The sequence below is a fragment of the Triplophysa rosa genome, linkage group LG12 (genome assembly GCF_024868665.1).
Source record: "Triplophysa rosa linkage group LG12, Trosa_1v2, whole genome shotgun sequence".
NCBI lineage: Eukaryota > Metazoa > Chordata > Actinopteri > Cypriniformes > Nemacheilidae > Triplophysa > Triplophysa rosa.
The window spans coordinates 398,693-421,396 of NC_079901.1; the positions used below are offsets into that span (position 1 = coordinate 398,693).

The 22,704-nt window shown below is 40.1% G+C and overlaps 1 protein-coding gene across 21 annotated transcripts in view; it reads left to right on the forward strand.

Annotated features, from left to right (window-relative positions):
• Nucleotides 1-22,704, forward strand: part of ppfia1 (PTPRF interacting protein alpha 1) — an 89,016-nt gene that overhangs the window by 23,895 nt on the left and 42,417 nt on the right. For 10 of the 21 annotated variants that reach the window (XM_057347555.1, XM_057347554.1, XM_057347556.1 and 7 more), the window contains exons 14-22: nucleotides 6-147; nucleotides 6,421-6,644; nucleotides 7,081-7,285; nucleotides 8,127-8,156; nucleotides 14,040-14,155; nucleotides 14,729-14,898; nucleotides 16,533-16,623; nucleotides 18,145-18,156; nucleotides 18,695-18,776. In XM_057347555.1, coding sequence (XP_057203538.1) covers nucleotides 6-147; nucleotides 6,421-6,644; nucleotides 7,081-7,285; nucleotides 8,127-8,156; nucleotides 14,040-14,155; nucleotides 14,729-14,898; nucleotides 16,533-16,623; nucleotides 18,145-18,156; nucleotides 18,695-18,776 — 1,072 coding nt within the window. The remainder of the gene's footprint in view (nucleotides 1-5; nucleotides 148-6,420; nucleotides 6,645-7,080; nucleotides 7,286-8,126; nucleotides 8,157-14,039; nucleotides 14,156-14,728; nucleotides 14,899-16,532; nucleotides 16,624-18,144; nucleotides 18,157-18,694; nucleotides 18,777-22,704) is intronic. The other 11 variants (XM_057347560.1, XM_057347558.1, XM_057347564.1 and 8 more) reach the window with 2 other exon arrangements.

Genomic DNA, 22,704 nt, shown 5'->3' on the forward strand with positions numbered 1-22,704 from the left:
TGTAGCCGTTGTCATGCGAGCGGCACACCAGATTTCAGGTACCCAGTGTCTGTGTCGTCTGTGATGGACAGTCAGTACGGTGGTGCTCTGGTGCTCAGGAGACCTCAGAAGGGCAGAGTATCTTCGCTCAGAGATGAACCCACTAAGGTGAACATAATGACATTTGTGTGTTGTGACCACCGCAGAGTTTCACTCTACGAAAACTACAGTCAAGCACTTGACTCACTGCTTAGAAGAGCTGATTACTCAAATAGTAAATTCAATTCAATTCAATTTTATTTATATAGCGCTTTTCACAATGTGCATTGTTCCAAAGCAGCTTTACAGGAGCAAATAAGAAAAACACAGAAAGGTAAAACACAGCACAGTGCATGGTGTTTATAGACCAAGCAAGATCATTATAATAAATAATATCTAATAAATAAATAAATGCAGTCTCCCGGTGAGCAAGCCAACACTGCACTGCTCTGCTGTGGCGAGGAACCCAAACTCCAATGATGAATAATGGAGAAAAAAAAACCTCGGGAGAAACCAGGCTCAGCCGGGAGGGCCAGATCTCCTCTGACGTGTCATAGCTGCACTCAGTGACCCCGACCAAAGCCACCGAGCAACGTCCACGAAGAACAGGGAGAGCCCACGAGCCGCGACCCAGGAAGCCCCACCCGCCGAAACCGTGCAGGTCCAACCCGGTCTCATTCCGCGATCAACAACAGACAACAGAGGAACAACCAGGGAAAAGTAGTAATGGCATAATTAACTTTATTCCTCTGTTGTCCGACATCGACCACAAAACAAGACCAACCAGACCAGACCCACACAGTCCCAACAAATGAAACGCCCCGAACCACAACCAACAAGCCCCCCCACTCCCTACAACACCCACCCAGCTACCTCCAATCAAAGTCACTGAGTGCAGCCATAACTTCAAACTGCTGTCGTGTGATGTAAGTTTAGCATTAAATACCAAGTATTGTAAATTTAGCATTTATGTGACAGGTAGTCCGTCTTTGCTCTCGGTTGGGGATGGAATTGTCTGAGCTGGGCCGGCCAGATGGTCGCCTTTTTCTTGGGTGGTGATGGAATTGCCTTGGATGGAGCTGGATGGTCAGTCAGTCCGCAGGCTCTCGCAGGAGGATGGCACGGGATTTTCCGATGTAGCTGGCGTAATCTCTAGTTGTGGATGGGCATATGACGTTCATCTGGGCCTGGCGGAATCTCTCCCTACCTCGGGATGGGCATCCCGAGGCGAGGGCAGAAACAGAAAGAGAATAATTAGCGTAGCTGCTGTTCATTAGCTATGTATTAGTGAATGCTTGGCTGAAAAGATGTGTCTTTAATCTAGATTTAAATTGGGAGAGTGTGTCTGACCCTCGAATAGTATCGGGGAGGCTATTCCAGAGTTTAGGTGCTACGTATGAGAAAGCTCTACCCCCTTTGGTGGATTTAGTTATTCTAGGTGTTATCAAAAGTCTGGAGTTTTGAGATCTTAGAGAGCGTGATGGGTTGTAGTGTGGTAGAAGCTCTGTTATGTAGGTAGGGGCTAAACCGTTTAAGGCTTTATAAGTAATTAAAAGAACTTTAAAGTCAATACGATACTTAATGGGTAACCAGTGAAGGGTTGATAACATTGGGGTTATGTGATCGTATTTTCTGGACCTGGTTAGAACTCTGGCAGCTGCATTCTGAACTAACTGTAGTTTGTTTATTGATGTGCAGGCAACCACTAAGCAGTGCATTACAGTAGTCAAGTCTTGAGGTCACAAATGCATGAATAAGCTTCTCTGGTCAGCCACACATAAAATATTTCGCAATTTGGCAACATTTCAAGGTGGAAGAAGGCTGTTTTTGTGACATTTGAGATGTGATTTTTAAATGACAGGTTGCTGTCTAATATAACGCCAAGGTCTTTAACTGTATTTGTTGGAGTAACAGTGCAGCCTTCAATTTGCAGGTCATAATCCGAAATATTCTGCTCACGTGTCTTTGGTCCGATAAGTAATATTTCTGTTTTATTAGAATTTAAAAGAAGGAAATTACAAGTCATCCAATGCTTTATATCGTCGATGCACTCTGCCAATTTGGATAGTTGGAAGGAATCATCTGGTCTTGATGAGATATATAGCTGAGTATCATCTGCATAACAGTGGAAGCTAATTCCATGTTTTCTAATAATGTTTCCAAGGGGCAGCATGTATATGGAGAATAGCAAGGGTCCTAAAACCGACCCTGAGGTAATCCATAATTTACTTGCGTTAGATTTGATGATTCCCCATTTAAATGGACAAATTGATGTCTGTCTGATAAGTAAGATCTGAACCATTGTAGTGCCTGTCCCTGAATACCGGTATAATTGTGTAAGCGATCTAGAAGTATTTTATGGTCTACAGTATCGAACGCAGCACTAAGGTCGAGCAGGACTAGGAGTGAGATGTTACCTTTATCTGATGCTATAAGCAGGTCGTTTGTAATTTTAACGAGCGCAGTTTCAGTACTATGATGCGGTCTAAAGCCTGACTGGAATTTTTCGTGTATGTCATTATTTTGTAAGAAAGAGCACAACTGAGTGGACACTACTTTTTCTAGTATTTTAGACAGGTAAGGGAGATTTGAAATCGGTCTATAGTTTCCTAGTTCATTGGGGTCTAAGTTTGGTTTCTTGATAAGAGGCTTAATGACGGCCAGTTTAAAGGGTCCTGGGACATGGCCTAGATTAATTGACGAGTTGATAATGTTATAAATGGGCTCAATTGCAACGGGTAATAACTCTTTTAATAATTTAGTTGGTATGGGGTCTAATAAGCAAGTTGTAGGTTTAGATGTTGCAATAAGTTTAATTAAATCTTCCTGTTTTATAGGTGAAAAACACTGTAGCCTTTCTTTTGGGGCGATGGTTGGTACTAATTTATAGGACAGACTTGGAGGTTGAGGTTTTACTATTTTGTCTCGTATGTTTTCGATTTTCTCTGTAAAAAAAATCATGAAATCATTGCTACCAAGGTGCGGCGAATACCCAGGTCAGGTAAGTCTGTTTATTTGTTAGTTTAGCAACTGTACTAAATAAAAACCTTGGATTGTTTTTGTTAGTTTCTATGAGGTTACGGAGGTGCTCAGCCTTTGCTGCTTTTAGTGCCTTTTTATAACAGTTTGCTTCTTTCACGCAATTTTGACTCTTGTTTTCCATTGCCTCCAGTTTGCTTTTTTAGATTTAGATTCAATTTATTGTCATTGCACATGTACAAGGCAACGAAATTGACTTGCATTTAACCCATCCAGAGAGTAGTGAACACACGTACCCCCGAGCAGTGGGCAGCTATCACTCAGCCCCGGGAGCAAGTAGGGGTAAGGTGCTTGCTCAAGGGCCCTCAGTTGTTACCGCCGGCCCTGGAATCAACGGCAACCTTCTGGTCATGAGTCCGACTCTCTAACCATTAGCCACAACTGCCCTTTTAAGGGCGCGAGTGGTGCTATTGTACCATGGTGCTCGTTTTTCTCATTAATCTTTTTTGACTTCATAGGTGCGACAGCTTCTAATGTATTAGAGAAAATAGTGCCAATTTGCTGGTCATGTCATCGAGCGATTCTGTATTTATTGGTATGGTTATTAAAGGAGTCAGATCTGGCAAGCTCTTTGAAACTATCTTTAGTAGTCGAGGTAATTGTTCTACCCTGTCGATAACAGTTAAAGCTGATTTCTGCAGTGCGCAGTGTACATGTTATAAGATAGTGATCGTGACATCGTCCTTTAGGTATAATATCTATATTGGTTAGATCGGCTCCGTGAGATATAATCAAGTCTAGTGTATGATTAAATCGATGAGTGGGTCCATTGATGTGTTGTGTTACTCCAAAAGAGTGTAATAGCTCTGTAAACGCCACTGCTAATGCATCGTTAGCACTATCTACAGTGGATATTAAAATCTCCGACAATTAGTACTTTATCAACGTTAACCAATAGGTCCGATAGGAAGTCCGCAAACTCTTTCAGAAAATCAGTGTAGGGACCAGGGGGTCTATACACTGTAGCCAACGTACAAGAAAGCAATGGTTTTTTACTGTCAATTGGAACAATTATGTTCAACGCAAGCACTTCAAATGATTTAAATTTATGCTCCGTTCTCTGAGTTACAGTAAGAAAGTCTCTAAAGATTGTTTGCGACACCACCACCTCGACCAACCGACGTGGCTCATGCATATAACAGTAGCTTGGTGGGGTACACTCATTTAGACCGTAATAATCATTTGGTTTAAGCCAGGTTTCGGTAAGGCAAAGTATATCAAAACTGTTGTCTGTGATCATTTCATTTACAATAACTGCTTTGAATTTAGTGATCTAAATCTTCCTGCTGCTGACCAACTTTATGGAGATGCAGATTTCATTTTCCAACAGGACTTGGCACCTGCACACAGTGCCAAAGCTACCAGTACCTGGTTTAAGGACCATGGTATCCCTGTTCTTAATTGGCCAGCAAACTCGCCTGACCTTAACCCCATAGAAAATCTATGGGGTATTGTGAAGAGGAAGATGCGATATGCCAGACCCAACAATGCAGAAGAGCTGAAGGCCACTATCAGAGCAACCTGGGCTCTCATAACACCTGAGCAGTGCCACAGACTGATCGACTCCATGCCACGCCGCATTGCTGCAGTAATTCAGGCAAAAGGAGCCCCAACTAAGTATTGAGTGCTGTACATGCTCATACTTTTCATGTTCATACTTTTCAGTTGGCCAAGATTTCTAAAAATCCTTTCTTTGTATTGGTCTTAAGTAATATTCTAATTTTCTGAGATACTGAATTTGGGATTTTCATTAGTTGTCAGTTATAATCATCAAATTAAAAGAAATAAACATTTGAAATATATCAGTCTGTGTGTAATGAATGAATATAATATACAAGTTTCACTTTTTGAATGGAATTAGTGAAATAAATCAACTTTTTGATGATATTCTAATTATATGACCAGCACCTGTACAGTAGGAAGATAGACAACATGTATAACAATAAAGTATGAATATGCACATACAATGAGAGTACAGTATATGACTAAACTGGTGTTCATGGGGTTTGTACTGTAGGTCTTTATCGCTCTTCACTCTCTATTAGATGAGCAATTTTAGTGTGTTGCGACTCTCTGTCTTTAGGTTAGCTTATTCTCAGGCTTGTTTTTGCACTGCGAGTCTCTGGTGACTCCTGAGCGCGTCACATCAAAGTGCTCACGCATTCGCGAGCATCATCGTGCATTTCAACGCAAGTTTCACATTGGCTCGCCTGAAGTTAAACTTTATTAATACAGCTTTACAAAACAACCTGACTTCTGAAATACGTGTTGAGAATGAGCTTTTTTAAATGCTGGTGCAGATCCCTGCACGAGCACTGCTGGTGAGAGAAGCGCCGGACTGGAGCGGATCACTAAACTACAGCCTGAAAGAAGGTCAAAAGAATGTTTGATACGTTCATTTGTTACGGGTGGATTAATTCATTAGTTTTTTTCAGAATAGTGCCTAATTTGCAGAGCACTGAGCACGCCTACTTATTTACATTCCGCGGAATACATGGAATAGAAAAATCTCTTACGGTTGACATTTTATTCCGCGGTAACGGAATATTCCGTCATTCCGCCCAGCCCTAGTCAACAGCATACATTTTATTCATGATTATATTTTGCGTTGTGTTGATTGTAACATTATTTGTAGTTTGATGAGTTGCAATATGTTGATTGTAAGATTACTTGTAGTTTGATGAGTTGCAGTGTGTTGATTGTAACATTATTTGTAGTTTGATGAGTTGTCAAGTTGCGTTGATTGTAACATTATTTGTAGTTTGATGAGTTGCGTTGCGTTGATTGTAACATTATTTGTTTGATGAGTTGAGTTGCTTTGCGTTGATTGTAACATTATTTGTAGTTTAGTTTGATGAGTTGCGTTGCTTTGTGTTGATTGTAACATTATTTGTTGTTTGATGAGTTGCGTTGATTGTAACATTATTTGTAGTTTGATATCTTGAGTTGTATTGCGTTGATTGTAACATTATTTGTAGTTTAGTTTGATGAGTTGCGTTGCATTGCATTGATTGTAACATTATTTGTTGTTTGATGAGTTGCGTTGTGTTGATTGTAACATTACTTGTTGTGTTGTTGATTGTAACATTATTTATAGTTTGATAACGTGAGTTGCGTTGATTGTGACATTACTTGTAGTTTGATGAGTTGTAGTGTGTTGATTGTAACATTACTTGTAGTTTGATGATTTGCAGTGTGTTGATTGTAACATTACTTGTAGTTTGATGAGTAGTTGCAGTTTGTTGATTGTAACATTACTTGTAGTTTGATGAGTAGTTGCAGTGTATTGATTTTAACATTATTTGTAGTTTGATGAGTTGTGTTGTTGGATTCTAAGATTGTGTGGTGGTTGTGTTTGTGCAGGTGCAGACTCTGGATGAGCAGGAATGGGATCGGCTGCAGCAGGCCAGTGTTCTGGCTAATGTTGCTCATGCCTTTGAGAGCGATATGGACGTGTCTGATGTGGAGGACGATAGAGACACTGTCTTCAGCTCTATGGACCTGCTGTCTCCTGCCGGACAGACAGATGCTCAGACCCTCGCTCTGATGCTTCAGGAGCAGCTCGACGCCATTAACAATGAGATACGGTACAAATCCCGGCATCAGCATCATCCGGGCTGTGTTTTTTACATGTAGCTTTCAGATACTACTGTAAACACACATTTTTTATTTGTTTAATATAAAGTAAACGTTTCATTGTAACACAAGTTCTCTCTTTTCCCATCCTCACTCAAAAATGCTTATTCAGCTAACGTCAATGCATTTATTATGAAAGAAAAGGTTCAGTAAATATGAGCGCTTATTTATTCCAAAGCATTTTAATTTGTCTTTTTAGTGTAATGGAAGAGGTAAACATACATGGATTTTGATGAAGAGCACGTTTTTGATGCGGTTTCTATAATCTGAATGTCATCAAAAGGCTGAAAATCATTATTATTATCAGCGTCCCAGTCCATATGTACTAACTGTTTTGCGTGTATGCCATTACTCTGTTGTAAAGTTGTGTGTTTGTGTTGTGAGCAGAATGATTCAGGAGGAGAAGGAGAACACTACGCAAAGAGCTGAGGAGATCGAGAGCCGTGTAGGTAGCGGGGATGATCTGGGTGGGCGTTTCCGCTCCATGAGTTCCCTCCCACAGTCTTTCCATAGCTCCACCCACACTGAGCCCTCACCCCCAAGCTCTGGACACTCCACACCACGTTTGGAGCGCATGGGGGTGATGACCCTGGTAAGGCCGTCCACGCTCTTCAGCGTGTGTCTGCACACATCTCATTCATGTTTAGCAGTGATCATGTGTGTGCGTGTTGGAGAAGTGCATCCTTCATATGATCCTGGTTTCAGTGTATCGTCCCCTCTGTAGTGTCTATGTGTTTACCAAAGCATATCCTGCTCTCTTCCCTTAATAGACGTGTGAGGAAATGAGCTATTAGCACACATCAGATAACTGTGTGTTTACATAATCACTAGCATACAACACATGGCATACTTAACGTCTAAAATCGGCAAATTCATTTTCAAATACTTCATTAAGGAACGTGGAAAGATCAAAGTAACAATAGAACAAAGACTCAAAAGCTGGAGAAGTGTCCACCAACGGACAAAAGTATGTGTATAAATGATGTACCTTACACGGAAGCTATCTGTGTTTTACACGCATATAGTCACACTGATGATCATCCTGCATTCACACAACAAACACACCAGAGTTTATCATTGATTTCATAGGAAAGCTGCAGCAGCATGTGTGTGCGTGCGTGTGTTTTCCTGTAGCTCATTGGTAAGAGCGTGGTGCTAACAACGCCAAGGTCATGGGTTGGATCCCAGGGGATTGCACATAGTCAGAAACAAATGTATAGGATAATGCGATGTAAGTTGCTTTGGATAAAAGCGTCTGCCAAATGCATCAATGTAAATGTGTGTTTGTTGGGTGAATCTCTCCACGTTCACTGCGTTCATTTCCTCTCCCGACTGCTGATGTTTTACTCTGAGCTGCTGCTCTGCTTTTATTTTGAAATGCTGTTAATATGCTGTTTCTTCCCTTTCTTCATTGCTTACGCTTTCTTCAACAGCCTTCCGATTTGCGGAAACATCGTAGGAAGGTAATTTAGAGCAGATGCGTTGAGCACAAACATCTGTAATTCTTTGTTCAACATTGTTGTATCATCGTTGCGGACATCCCCAGCAAAACATAATGATTTTAGCTGTCATTTGTCATTTTAGTGTATTTGAATCTGAACTGTAACGTGTCTTTGTTAAAGCATTTGTTCAGCAAACTATTCATTTCAACAAACTGTTCATTTTCTCACTCTCAGGTCATCTGAGATTTTGTAAGTCATTTATAAGATCCAAGCCCTCAAGTGCCGTGTATTGAAAAGTTGAAAAAAGCACAAAAGAAATCCCTGCACCTCCTAGCAATATACTGACATCTTATGAAGCAAATCTATTGCTCTGAGCAACATATTTTAGCAGATTTTTATTTTACGGTAAACACAAATTCCAATCAGAAGTGATCATCCCTACTTTCTTCCAAAATGCTGAGGTCCTGGGGTGTAAACTCTGGAGGTAATAGCAGAGTTGTGTCTCATAATGTGGCCGTTTTGAAAATACACTTGGCGAGTGGAGCAGTTAAAATAATTTTCTCTTTATCTGGTGTGAGGTTTTTCCCAAAGTGCCCTTCAAGTGTACAAATTGCCGTTTGGAATTCGCCCTAAAGGGAACGCACACCGGATGCGCAGCGTTACGTCAGGACAGATCACAGGCCTATGAAGAACTTATGAATGACAAAAAACACCACTTTTCTTGTGCACATGTACAGTTGTGTCCAAAATAATAGCAGTCCAACATCACTAACCAGATCAACCATTGTTTTTGGTAGAAATTATATTTCTACATGGCAAAACGCTTTCCTGTAGCTCAGTGATAACAAGGTTAACAACGCAAGGTTGTGGGTTGGATCCCAGGGGATTGCACATACCTATGTATAAATGTATAGGATAATGCAATGTAAGTCGCTTTGGATAAAAGTGTCTGCCAAATGCATAAATGTAAATGTAAATGTAAATCATTTACTAGTGGGTGTAGTAGAGTAATAGAAAAACAACAGACCCAGCAGTCATGACATGCATGCTGCTGATTCTGTGTAATTGAATCATTAATTGAAAGGGGTGTGTTCAAAATAATAGCAGTGTAGAGTTCAGGTCATTGATTCTGTGGAAAAAAACTGGTGTCAAACAGGTGGACCTTATTTAAAGATGGAGGCAGCAAATGTTGTACATGCTGGTTATACTGCATTTCTCTCAGGCATTGTTCAGAAGAACAGCGTATTTTGATAAAACAGTTGATTGGAGGGGAAATACCATTACCATTCGAATGAATGGAAGAATAGCCAAAATGGCAAAGACTCCAGGGTGATTCAAGAAGATCTAAAGTTACCTGTGAGTACTGTAGCAATTAGAAGATGCCTATGTGAAGCCAAGCTTTCGGCAAGAAGTCCCCGCAAAATCCCATTGTTGAAAAAAACAACATGTGCTGAAGAGGTTACAGTTTGCCAAAGAACACATTGACTGGCCTAAAGAGAAATGGCGCAACATTTTGTGGACTGATGAAAGCAAGATTGTTCTTTGTCAGAAGACCCCCAAACACTGATATCAAGTGTTGGGCCTATTTATCGCATACCAGGGATCATGGATCAGTTTGAGTAAATAAAAATACTTAAAGAGGTCATGTTGCCTTGTGCCGAAGAGGAAATGCCCATGAAATGGGTGTTTCAACAAGCCAACGACCCCAAACACACCAGTATGCGAGCAGCATCTTGGTTCCAGACCAACAAGATTAACGTTATGGAGTGGCCAGCCCAATCCCCGGACCTTAATCCAATAGAAAACTTGTGGGGTGACATCAAAAATTCTGTTTCTGAGGCAAAACTAAGAAATGCAGAGGAATTGTGGTATGTAGTGCTGAAATACCTGTTCACAGGTGCCAGAAGTTGGTTGACTCCATGCAACACAGAGAGCAGCAGTTCTCAGAAACAATGGTTATACAACTTAGTATTAGTTCAGTGATTCACAAGAAGGCTAAATCCTCAAGCATTTCTCAGTTTAAATGTCTAACTTAGTAGAGAAAAATGCAGATACTGCTATTTTTTTGAACAGCCTAAAATTGCCTTTTCTGCACTTTCTGTAAAGTAAAAAACCTGATAAATTTTTCTTCATGTTTTGATTTAGAATAGAATGTGCAGTCTTCCAAATACATTTGTGTGTACTGAAAAAAGTTATAATAAGGATTTTGATCTTCACTCACTTTTTTAAACACACTGCCATTATTTTGAACAACTGTACATGTTGTATACGTAGTACATAAACCAATGTGACAACATATGTTCCTAATAGTATGTTATAAACCATACAAAAATTAAGCATAATTATGGCCTGGGCCAAAGTTAACTTTCAGTCTGTGTTGTGTTATAATATACAATTTATTGTATATTTAATTGACATCAATTTATATTCATATTTTTTATTGTATTTTAACTGTATTAAATGAATTAAAACTACCCAACAGTTATTGATTGTTTAATAAATTGAATAAAAACAGTGCGTTGTCGGTTTAAATAACCGAATACCTCGTTGTTCTGCATCCGAGAAGAAGTGACGCAAATCATCTTGGTGCTGTTTTAAGCCTCCTCAGGGCTCTAGACTAACTTTTTGCACTGGTGCGCCTACCTTTTTTCCTTAGGTGCACCAGCACAAAAGTTAGGTTCACCCAAATTTTCGACCGCATCGCATTTAACACCGCAGTTTTACCAGTTCACTTTTTTTTTAAATCACTGTCCATATAGGCAGAATTGACTTGTAAATGATTAACTAACAATCTGCTCAACATAAAGTTCTTTATTTGAAGCACAATTCTACAAGAAAGGTAACTTACTGAAAAAGTGTTGGTGCTTAAAGTGCTTCACTGAACTGAAATTTAAACTTAAAACATCTCAAGATAAATGGACCAGGGCTTGACATAACCTGGGAGGTTGATGGCTCAGTGTCAGAGCATTGCTTATGATTTTCGGACGGATCAGGCCTTAACTTACCATTATTCACAAAAAAGTTGTCAATCGTTCTGTTCATTTTCTCTCATCATCTACATCCACTCTGTTTAACTGATGGGCCTATAGGCTCCTCCCCTCTCTGTCTGACTGCAGCACACGCATTTTCACACGTACACACCAGAGGTTGCACTAGACTTTTTTATTGTCCGTTATTTTGACTGACAGGCTCGTAAAAAATCCGTCATCTATTATTACCCGTCACTATGGTGCAAGGTGGCGTTAGGTGGTAATTAGTATGTTCGTGACATCATCACACTGTACTTGCGTCTCGTATTTTAATACAACTGAATGCCCAATAAAGCCGTTGTTGTTTATATTCATCTATATATTTAATGTTTTAATGTTTATGTTCATATGTGATTCGATCTGTGAAAACCCAACACATGGTGCAAATTTATATATTACAGTTTTTGATACCATATTCAAGCCCTTTCCAAATCAGTTTTTATATTGCTCATACCTTGTGTATGTAACAAAAGTTATGGCTGAGGTCGGCTGAAGCGCTAGGATTTTCAGGAATGGAATTTGGAGGAAAGCGGGTTTAAAGTGATGTAAATAAAAACACAACAGTCCAGTATCACAAGTAAAAGTCACTTTAGAGTAGTAAAAGACTTACTCTAATCACAATTTAGTAAAAACAATTTCCTAGTGTTGAAGTCTATAAAAACACTGTACAAAACCGTTTGAATAAAACGAAAGTAAGGAAAATGGTGCGGGCACACTTAAAGAACGAGAGCTCTGCCATTATCACTACACAAGGACACTAGCAAACATTACGGACAACAACTCATAAGCAGTAAAGCAAGTTTTACATTGTTTATCATGTGCATAGTGTCTGGACTTTTGATCATCCCTTGTATGTTTTGCGATCGGATAACTCCCGGTGCTGCAGACGGGGAGCTCTGTCATCTCACGAAAACATTGTATAAAAAACCTTGCATGCCGTAGTTTACACAGGATTGGCTGGAAATGTGCATTGATACTCCTCATTCTTCATGTTATGTGGTTTACTTTGATAGGTGAACTGTCTTTCCCGCGTCCCAGCGCAACATCCGACGGGTTTTCCCAGATCGCATCACATATGTCTAGTCAGTAACAATGACCGGTGAAAACACGCACGTCCCTTCGCGAGCATATCACGCTCTAATGAAGGCAAACGAGTTACAAATTGCCCTCATTGTAATCGTCAAAATGACGGATGGACGGCCTTCAGATTTATCTGTCACTGGTAAAAAAAAATCTGTCAATGACAGAGAATTTTCATTTAACGCAACCTCTGGTACACACACGTACAGGAAAATCTGGACCACGGCCAATCAGAGGGGGTCCGCCCTTCACTATCTCTGATTGGTTTAGACCACGATATGGGCCTGTGTGTCTGTTGTTGAGTCACAGGGAGACTTTCAGAGTCGCAGAGACTTTTTTTCTCCCTCAAACGGCTGGTTGCACCGGTGCAACCTCAGATTTTTTTTAGTCGCACCATTGAGAAATAAGGTCGCACTCTAGAGCCCTGCTCCTAAGATGTTTTTTACTCAAATTCAGTCATTTTTGTCACCAATTGACATTATTGTCTATGTTTCCCTCAAAAGCAGAAAGGATTGTTTACAGTGCGCAGAGTTTCTGTGACTGTACACGGCTTGTGATATGAGGCAAGCGCTGTTCAGTTTTTGATTGGCTGTTTGTTGCCAAGCGTCTGGACGTATCATTCTACCCCCACTTCGTTTTACATTGCACACGTTCGGCACCGCAATCTGGGGTTAACCCTGCAAAAGCGGTGCTAATCCTGCTTCGGAATCAGGTTGTCTACGAGTCATTTGGCAGTGGGTCTCTCACAAACTTGCGGTGCGTGTCGGAACAGGGAGGGCCCATGTCGGGCCTCTCCCCAGCGCCGCAGGAAACTCGATAGGCCAGGGATAGCCGGGGGCCCATCCCCCGGCGGAGATCCTGACGCGACGGGCCGCCGGCTATCCCTGGCCTATCGAGTTTCCTGCGGTGCTGCGGTATCGCTGCCTTCAGGATGGATTCCGACTTAGAGGCGTTCAGTTATAATCCCGTAGACGGTAGCCTTTTGCCAGTGGCTCCTCAGCCAAGGGCAGGAACCAAATGTCTGAACCTGCGGTTCCTCTCGTACTGAGCAGGATTACTGTCGCAACAACACTGCATCAGTAGGGTAAAACTAACCTGTCCCACGACGGTCACAGACTTTGCATGGCACAGCCAGTTTGTGTACTGTCATAGAAAAAAAGATGTCTGAACTTTAGAGATATGGCATGACATGGCGCTGCGTGTCCGTAGGGCAGGGTATCCAACCCTGCTCGTGGTGAGCTACGGTCCTGAAGATTTCAGCTATATCCCCAATCAAACACAACTGAAGCAGCTAATCAAGGTGTTCAGGGGATGCTTGATAATTACAAACAGGTGTATTGTAACAAGGTTGGAGCTGTAGTCTGCAGGACGGTAGCTCTCCAGGAGCAGTTTTGGAGACCCCTGCCATTGGGCGACCCTCTAAGAGTTTGACCTGAAGGTGATCATTGGGCATAAGTGAACTCAGTCGTCTCTGCTAGATAAGCCACAAAACACATTAAACTCTTCATTCAGTTACATTGAGACACACATTGGAAATCAAATGTTTCAAGTCATCTTTTTAATAGCAGAATTGAATTAGCATTTAATTGACACACACTTGGTTTTGCTGTCACATGAATACTGCAGCTGTTGATTTGATTTGTTTTGTTTTACTAAATGAAATAAAATGAACAAATCTAAGCAAAGTAACACATTTGAAAAGCATAAAAAAATGAAGAAGATGAAATTATTTCAACAGAATGTCAGGACACAAGTATACATTCAGTGATGCTTATATTATCACTTTTGTGTTTAGTGTGCACAAGATGATAAAGGGTCTATCAGATGTGAAACGTCTCCTCCGTCCACACCATCTTTTATGAGACTCCATAGAGGAGCACAGCACACATCCAGTCATGAGGACATCAGAAGGTAAGACACATTCCTCATGACTATACCGTGATCTTCAAATAAATGGAGAGTTTCACAAACATTTTTAAATTTCAAAGTTATAGTACATCAAGCGTTTTAGATTGTCATGTCCGCAAGCTGAATCTTAGTGCAAAGATTGGTAGTATCTAAAACGTATCCCATTGGTCAATGACCAGTGGAAGTTACCTGATTGGCTTGAGTAGAAAGTGGGCGGAGTCTATTTGTAGATCGTGTAAACGTCTTGATCTTGGAAATGTTTCCACAAATGAATGCCATTAAAGTATATTTGTCAATATTTTAATTTGCAAATCTCATTTTATTTATTTGTGAATTAAATTCCTTTTTGTGAAACAACTATAGCAATGTTTGCTTTTGATGCATTTGAGATGATATGTTCTGTATTTATGTATCATTTATTTGTGTATCATAGTATATTTATCAGAATTAAGCAACAGTTCTGACCCTGTAATACAAACAAACAAACTGATGTTGTGTGTGTGTGTGTGTGTGTGTGTGTGTGTGTGTGTGTGTGTGTGTGTGTGTGTGTGTGTGTGTGCGTGTGCGTGTGTATAGTGTTGGGTTGCATGACGGTCAGTCAAGTAATCCCAGCAGCAGCAACAGCAGTCAGGATTCACTCAACAAAGGTGCAAAAAAGAAAAGCATCAAGTCCTCCATTGGGCGACTGTTTGCAAAGAAAGAGAAGACCCGACCCAGTCCTGTGACTAAAGAGACGTCCAACCCAGGTGTGCTTTCTTCCATTCACCCTCGATCCATCTGATAACTCACCACTGTCATCCGTTTGTCCTTGATCCATCCGGTAACTGACCGGCGTCATCCGTTCATCCTCGATCCTACCGCTAACTCACTGCCATCATCCTTTATCCTCGATCCAACCACTAACTCACAGCCGTCATCTGTTCATCCTCAATCCAACCGCCAACTCACAGCCGTCATCTGTTCATCCTCAATCTAACAGTAACTCACAGCCGTCATCTGTTCATCCTCGATCCAACCACTATCTCACCGCCGTCATCCGTTCATCCTCGATCCAACCGCTAACTCACCGCCATCATCCTCGATCCAACCGCTAACTCACCGCCATCATCCTCGATCCAACCGCTAACTCACCGCCATCATCCTCGATCCAACCGCTAACTCAAAGCCGTCATCCGTTCATCCTCGATACATACGGTAACTCACCGCCATCATCTGTTCATCCTCGATCCAACCGCGAACTCACAGCGTCATCTGTTCATCCTCGATCTAACAGTAACTCACAGCGTCATCTGTTCATCCTCGATCTAACAGTAACTCACAGCGTCATCTGTTCATCCTCGATCTAACAGTAACTCACAGCCGTCATCTGTTCATCCTCGATCTAACAGTAACTCACAGCCGTCATCTGTTCATCCTCGATCTAACAGTAACTCACAGCCGTCATCTGTTCATCCTCGATCTAACAGTAACTCACAGCCGTCATCTGTTCATCCTCGATCTAACAGTAACTCACAGCCGTCATCTGTTCATCCTCGATCTAACAGTAACTCACAGCCGTCATCTGTTCATCCTCGATCTAACAGTAACTCACAGCCGTCATCTGTTCATCCTCGATCTAACAGTAACTCACAGCCGTCATCTGTTCATCCTCGATCTAACAGTAACTCACAGCCGTCATCTGTTCATCCTCGATCTAACAGTAACTCACAGCCGTCATCTGTTCATCCTCGATCTAACAGTAACTCACAGCCGTCATCTGTTCATCCTCGATCTAACAGTAACTCACAGCCGTCATCTGTTCATCCTCGATCTAACAGTAACTCACAGCCGTCATCTGTTCATCCTCGATCTAACAGTAACTCACAGCCGTCATCTGTTCATCCTCGATCTAACAGTAACTCACAGCCGTCATCTGTTCATCCTCGATCTAACAGTAACTCACAGCCGTCATCTGTTCATCCTCGATCTAACAGTAACTCACAGCCGTCATCTGTTCATCCTCGATCTAACAGTAACTCACAGCCGTCATCTGTTCATCCTCGATCTAACAGTAACTCACAGCCGTCATCTGTTCATCCTCGATCTAACAGTAACTCACAGCCGTCATCTGTTCATCCTCGATCTAACAGTAACTCACAGCCGTCATCTGTTCATCCTCGATCTAACAGTAACTCACAGCCGTCATCTGTTCATCCTCGATCTAACAGTAACTCACAGCCGTCATCTCTTCATCCTCAATCTAACAGTAACTCACAGCCGTCATCTGTTTGTCCTCGATCCAAACAATAATTCAATTTTAATTTATTTAAGATGACCAATATCACAAACAAGTCTGTGCATCCTAACTTTCAAATGCTGTATTGTGTTTATGTAATAACAGGTGGTTTATCTGATGGAGGAGGATCTCAGGACTCCATGACACTTAACAAACTCACTGGACCTGCAGAGAAGAGCAGAAAACTGCAGAAGAAGTGAGTCAATAATGCATCACACTACACTAGAGCCACCAGACACTTCTATGGTAGGAACTAGGGATGTTCATTTTGGTTAATTTCCCTAACCAACACTCGTTATCTGTACATTAAATGTTAATTGATATGATTTTAACATTAAACATTTAAAATAAATATTTGCCACGTCTCATTTTGAAGGATGCATTCTCCAGAGGTCGCATTTGTCAGCCGCATATGCCTTCAAATGTGATATCGGAGGGTTCAGACTTCGAAATGTGACCCGTTAAAAATACATACTTTTTTCACAGATTTATTTTAACGTGCAAACAGCTGTATACAGAGTAGATCAACAACAGTACATGGATTCACACATTATACAATTTTTATGAACCTGCAGCATTCTGGACAATGGAGAAAAACTAAAATAATATAAATGAAAAGCATAAAATAAACAGGCAATAAATCACTTAACAAATTAAGGCCAAACAAAAACTCAGAAGAACCGGCAACGTTTTTTTGTCAAGTCAATATAGCAGGCCTACCTCGATACAAAGCTTGCCTAGGTTATTTAAAAAGTAACATGTTTACATGTTTTTGGGACAGTCTGGAGCCTGTTGACAGTTAGACCTGTCTATGTTGTAAAGAAAACCCCTTTGTGCTAAGGTTTTTTTTTAGCTACGCCCCTTAGCTGTTATAAAATGCACTGTAACCTACTGCTTTGTGGGGCTTATTGCTTTATTTTAATAGCATTATGAGGGTGTATGTTAACATAGTAATTAGGAAGCTAAAGTTAGAGCTGCTGGCTAGTGGCTGTTGTTGTTTGTCTATGAACTATGAAAATAAAATCCTCAACAAAACATCGATCTTGAGGTTTCTTTTAAACATTTTGCATTGAGATGTTTCCCACTGTCACAGCTGATCCTGATTGGTCCTCTTGTGTGCGGTCAAAGTGCTGATTGGCTCTTCGAACCTTATAGAACCAGATTATAAATCGATTTTGTTTTCCCAAAATGTACACATTTAAAAAAATAACGAATAGCTCAGTTTTGACAAAACTTTTAGATAGAAACGTATAATTCTAAGGCGACGACTTGTCCAGTTTCGTCAAGTGGTTTGCGTGAATTTGAATCTGTCTTGAAAATGTTTCGGAGGGCATTTACACCTTACACGCATGTTAACACATGTATAGCATATTTCTCTTTCACCATGCAGCAAACAAAAAAAATGATGTGTATTATTTAAAAACGTATTATTAAACCTAATATTTATATATTTATTTATAAACATACCTTTTAAGCGGTGTAACTGATTTTTAAGGTTACTCTAAGGTTGAGTAAATAATGAGCTGTTTCTTTAAATGTGAAGTGATGGGTGTATTGCTGTTTGTGGAATGGCCAGTAAAGTTTCATGCTGCTGTTGTTTTTTTACACTGGTAAAACATATCAAACACATTTAATGTCTCATTAACTTCAGCAGTCATCTGTCATCTCATTCTGTGTTTTTTCCCTTTCTCATTTCACCCCTTTGTGTCATTTTTAGCCCCAAATCCGGGTAAGTGTGTTAAAAGTGTGCCCAGCATGAATGTGATGAAGCACGTTTGTTTGAACTCTACTAACCTCCTCTGACAAGATTCACTGGGAAGCCTCTAAATTGGGACATTTTTATATTGTTTAACCACAGATACAGAAAAGGCCACTTGTATGTATGAAGTGTGCATAGATGAAATCCTCATATTTGGAGGTTTAATCCAGTCCCCCCTAAAATTCACACTGTGGGTCCCCGTCCCGCCCAATTTGAACATAAAACATCATATGTGACTATATATGGGTTTATTTGACTGACGGTAGGGTGTTAAAATCAGCTGCAGAGTTGAACACTGTCCTGTAGAGTTTCCCATCAAGTCTATGAAATTATTCAAGCATTACACACCTTGTTTATTGGCTAACACTACGTTGTCTTTGACCTTTCTCTCTTGTCTATTTTAAACTTGTTTGATAACTACTTGGTTTTCTACACAGAAGCATGTTGTGTTGCTGGTTGTTGAAATATCTTGTTTATACACTAGAATGAGGGTTTCTTGTGGTTTCAGACATGAGTTACTGGAGGAGGCTTGTCGGCAGGGTTTGCCCTTTGCTCAATGGGATGGACCCACTGTTGTGGTGTGGCTTGAGGTATGTTTCACGTGTGATGAAAGCACAGCTACAGGCCTGTCCAATGAGATTACAAGTGTATTTTCAATGGATTCATCAAATGAAGAGTTTGGTTCCAAAATGCGATAAACGCCATTTAAAAGTAGTTTCCGCCCAAATCAGTATTATATCAGGTCGGTATTGAAAAGTCACTTTTTCATTTTACACAAAATGCGATATCCGCCGTGTTATTCTGTCATGTTTTCTCCCTTTCTTTCCAAACCGCAGTATACGCCAGTCTCACTTCTCTGCAGAATGCGATATATCCGCTCAACCAATCACAGCTCAGCATTCCACGTGCTGTAAACAGTAATGGCAGCGCTCTGAATACGGTCGGCTCCTAGTTTCCCTGATCTACTTTGTACGTTGTGTTCAACAAACGAACACAAAAAAATTATAATTTAGACGGCATTGATGAACCTGTGCTGGTTTCTGCGGTGGGGAAGAAACGTAGGCCATCGAAATCTAATCATTTACATGAGGAGATTAAGAAGATGAGACACTAATTTATAGCGTTAAAAAGATGACCTGTTGAATTCATTTCAGGAGCGATGACTGACTGAATGTGATTTAGTCCAGTGCCTGTATGTAAGATTAGTATTGTATTGAGTTCAACTCACTTTGTTGTGTATTTTCAACAGTTTCAATATGAAAAATAACTTTTATATTGATTCAATGGATTTATTGCATTTAAAAAAAATTATGGATTTATTGCATTTTGGGGGAAAAAATGATCAGTTTTTATAATAAATCTTTTAAAATCAAAATCTGCATTTGAATTTTTGATGTTACTAGAACCTAAAGATGCTATGTGAAACTTTGAAACAGAAAATAGTGGTTTTCATCTCGCCACTTTCTTTGTAAAGAAACACATTTTTACTCAAATGAATCAAAATGGATTTATAGTGTTTTGGAACCAAACTCTTCAAATACAGTCGGGTCATTCTGTGTCAACTCAACTTTTTTTTTATTATTCTTTTTTTTGGGTGCAAACTATACTAAAATTATGAACACATGGTTGAATATTTACAGAGTAAATGATGTCAAAATGACAATTTTCACTGAAACATTTGGAGCCACATTACTGGTGGATGAAAAATAATTTTATAAAAAGATCAGGTCAGCATCATTGTTTTATTTTCGCACAGAAATACTAAATCTATTAGTAGAATGTGTTGACTTTAGCAATCCTTGTTAAATTACATGCCAATGGTTACAGTTTTTATTTCTTTTTTCCAATGTTTGCTTTTAACATTCTGTTTTACAACAAACTTGTGTTCTGATTAGTGCTATCAATAGATTAAAAAGATTAATCTGATTAATCACACATTTTTCTGTTATTAATCACACATAACATTAATGTTTTTAAATATACTTTTACATTCTAATAATTTCACATTTAATCTCTAAATTATGAATGAATTTTATGAATGAAAGCCAACATTCTGATATTAGTACTGCAACTGATGTCTCCAATAAATTGATAATTTTTTCTTTATTTGAACACTGAAGGTGGGGTGTCCGATTTCCGAATTGCGCTTGTTTAGACGAAGTCGGGCTGAGTACCAAAACAACCTTGTAGCCAATCAGCAGTAAGGTGCACAGTGCACAGGACGGACATTAGTTGAGCCGAGCGCTGACGAAAGCGAAAGATGGGGTAGGGGTGTGTTTGTTTTGGTGATTTGAACATCAACAACGGCTAAGAGAAATCAGACACCCTGCCTTTAAATACAGCCGTTTAACACTGAAGTACAGTACTGAGAGCTCTCATGTCTAACAGGGAGGAAAATACAGAAATTGAATCAAGTTTTCAAACACTTTACAGTATTTAATGCTAAATTCTAAATTAAATACAGAGTTAAAGCTACAAAACACTCTTTTCTTTTGTTCTTTGATGAACATTAATGACAGGAGTCACAGCTGCAGGTTTAAGAGCGCGGCCCCTTTAAGAGCTGCCGCTCTACGCAGATCTGACGCGCTTTCACATTCCACAACTCTTTGCATTCATTCAGGATTTTATTTAACACGTTGAAGTCTGTGCTTATGAAAATGCTAGACAAAATGGGCTTTCGGTCATAATCTTGTATGGTTTTCTTCATTCAAGCACGAAAGAGAAGTTGATATTGATGCTGTGCTGTCTGACAGAGATTGACTGACGCAGCCTTTAGCCCGTGACTGTGAACACCAGACGCGACCGCTGTCGTGTTGTGCCGCGTCCCTCAGCCAGAAGCCGTCCATCTACACTGAGCGCTTCAAAGCAACTGTTTTAAATCGCACTTAAATGGTTTAAAGGCCTTTACATGAAGAAGAGTGTGATTATATAATGTAACGCTAGACAAAGGATGACAAAACAAACGGATGCTGCGTTAAATGCGTCACATATTTTGAACATGTTAATTTGAAAAAACGAATCGCCCGCGTTAACGTTTTAACGTTGACAGCCCTTGTTCTGACATATTCATCTTTAGCCTTAGTTCACTCAAACAATGACAATTCTGTCATGAATTACTCACTCTTGAGTCGTTTCACAGCCGTAAGACCTTTTTTAATCTTCGGAAGACAAATGCGGATGCAAATTTGAGTGACTTGATTGACCAATTTCACAGCGGATCATGTTCGCCGATCACACTCACAAATCCACAGAGGAAACGAAACGTGTCTGCTGAGCAAACGAGACAGAATTTTCATTTTCGGGTGAACTATGGCTTTAATGGGATCTGACTACTGCAGCCGAATACTCCTGGAAGGGATTTGCAGTGTGGAGCAGGTGTAGGCAGTGTTGGGCAGTAGCGACGCTTCTAACTTAACTACATTTTTCTTTAGCTTGATGGTAGTTAGGATACTTTTAAAACATTGTAGCTTTTCCGGTAGTTAAATACTTCTACAAGCGAGCAAGTTTGCATTACTGCCATCAATTGTTCTGTAACGCATCTTGTGGCTTGCGCACAGTTCTCAGAGAGCGTCTGATGATTACGTGAATGTGCAGAAGTAAACTCGACACACACATGCATCCAGGCATGGCGGCAGATTCAGAATCGGAAGATGTACAGATTAATTGCCCATGGCTTTATTTGTCCCAGTTCATGTCTCTTAAAGAAGAAAACAGTAATGGTTACACGTTTGTATGTAATTTGTGCAAACCAGAAAATAAAAGGCTGTTTGCATCGAAGACTTCAAGCACAAATTTAAGGAAACACATACAGGTGAGTTATAGCCATTTTAAATCTAATAATTATCCGGTTTTATTAAAGCAATAAGACCCGAGAAGCAGTGGGTTACAGTGCATTTTATAACAGCCAAAGCACTTATTGCTTTTATGAAACTTATTCCATATGCGTAGCAAGGTTTCATAAAATAAAGTAAATGAAGTGATATTTAGGCTATGTAATGCGGTCAGCCATTATAAAATGGGCAGTATTTTACAACATCTCAGCCAATCAGAATCGAGGACCAGCACTGACCGTTTTATAAGGCATTTTATATATTAAATGCCTGTTTAATTGCAATGATGAATCCTTATTTACCATTAATTACATAGACTACAACAACCCGCCCATTTCAAATCCGTCCCGCAACAGTTTTCTAATGAACCTAACATTGTGCCAGGCCCATTACTTTGGCAAAACGTCTGCCAATCGAACAGACAAACCTAATCACAATATAACAAGTGTGTTCATCAAACAGTAACGGCCAAGAATTAATCATCAACTTAACAAGTGGCCCTAATTTTGAGAATGTGTTGATTGCAAAAACAAGTTTTGAATATGAATGTTTAGTGTTTAGCCTTTAATATTTAATCGACTATCAAATGCTATGCATCATTTAATGTTAAACAAAGGTCGTAAAAAATGCAGACACAATAAAAAACGCTCTTCCAGCTTGGCCATGTGCCCTTTGCTAAATATACAAG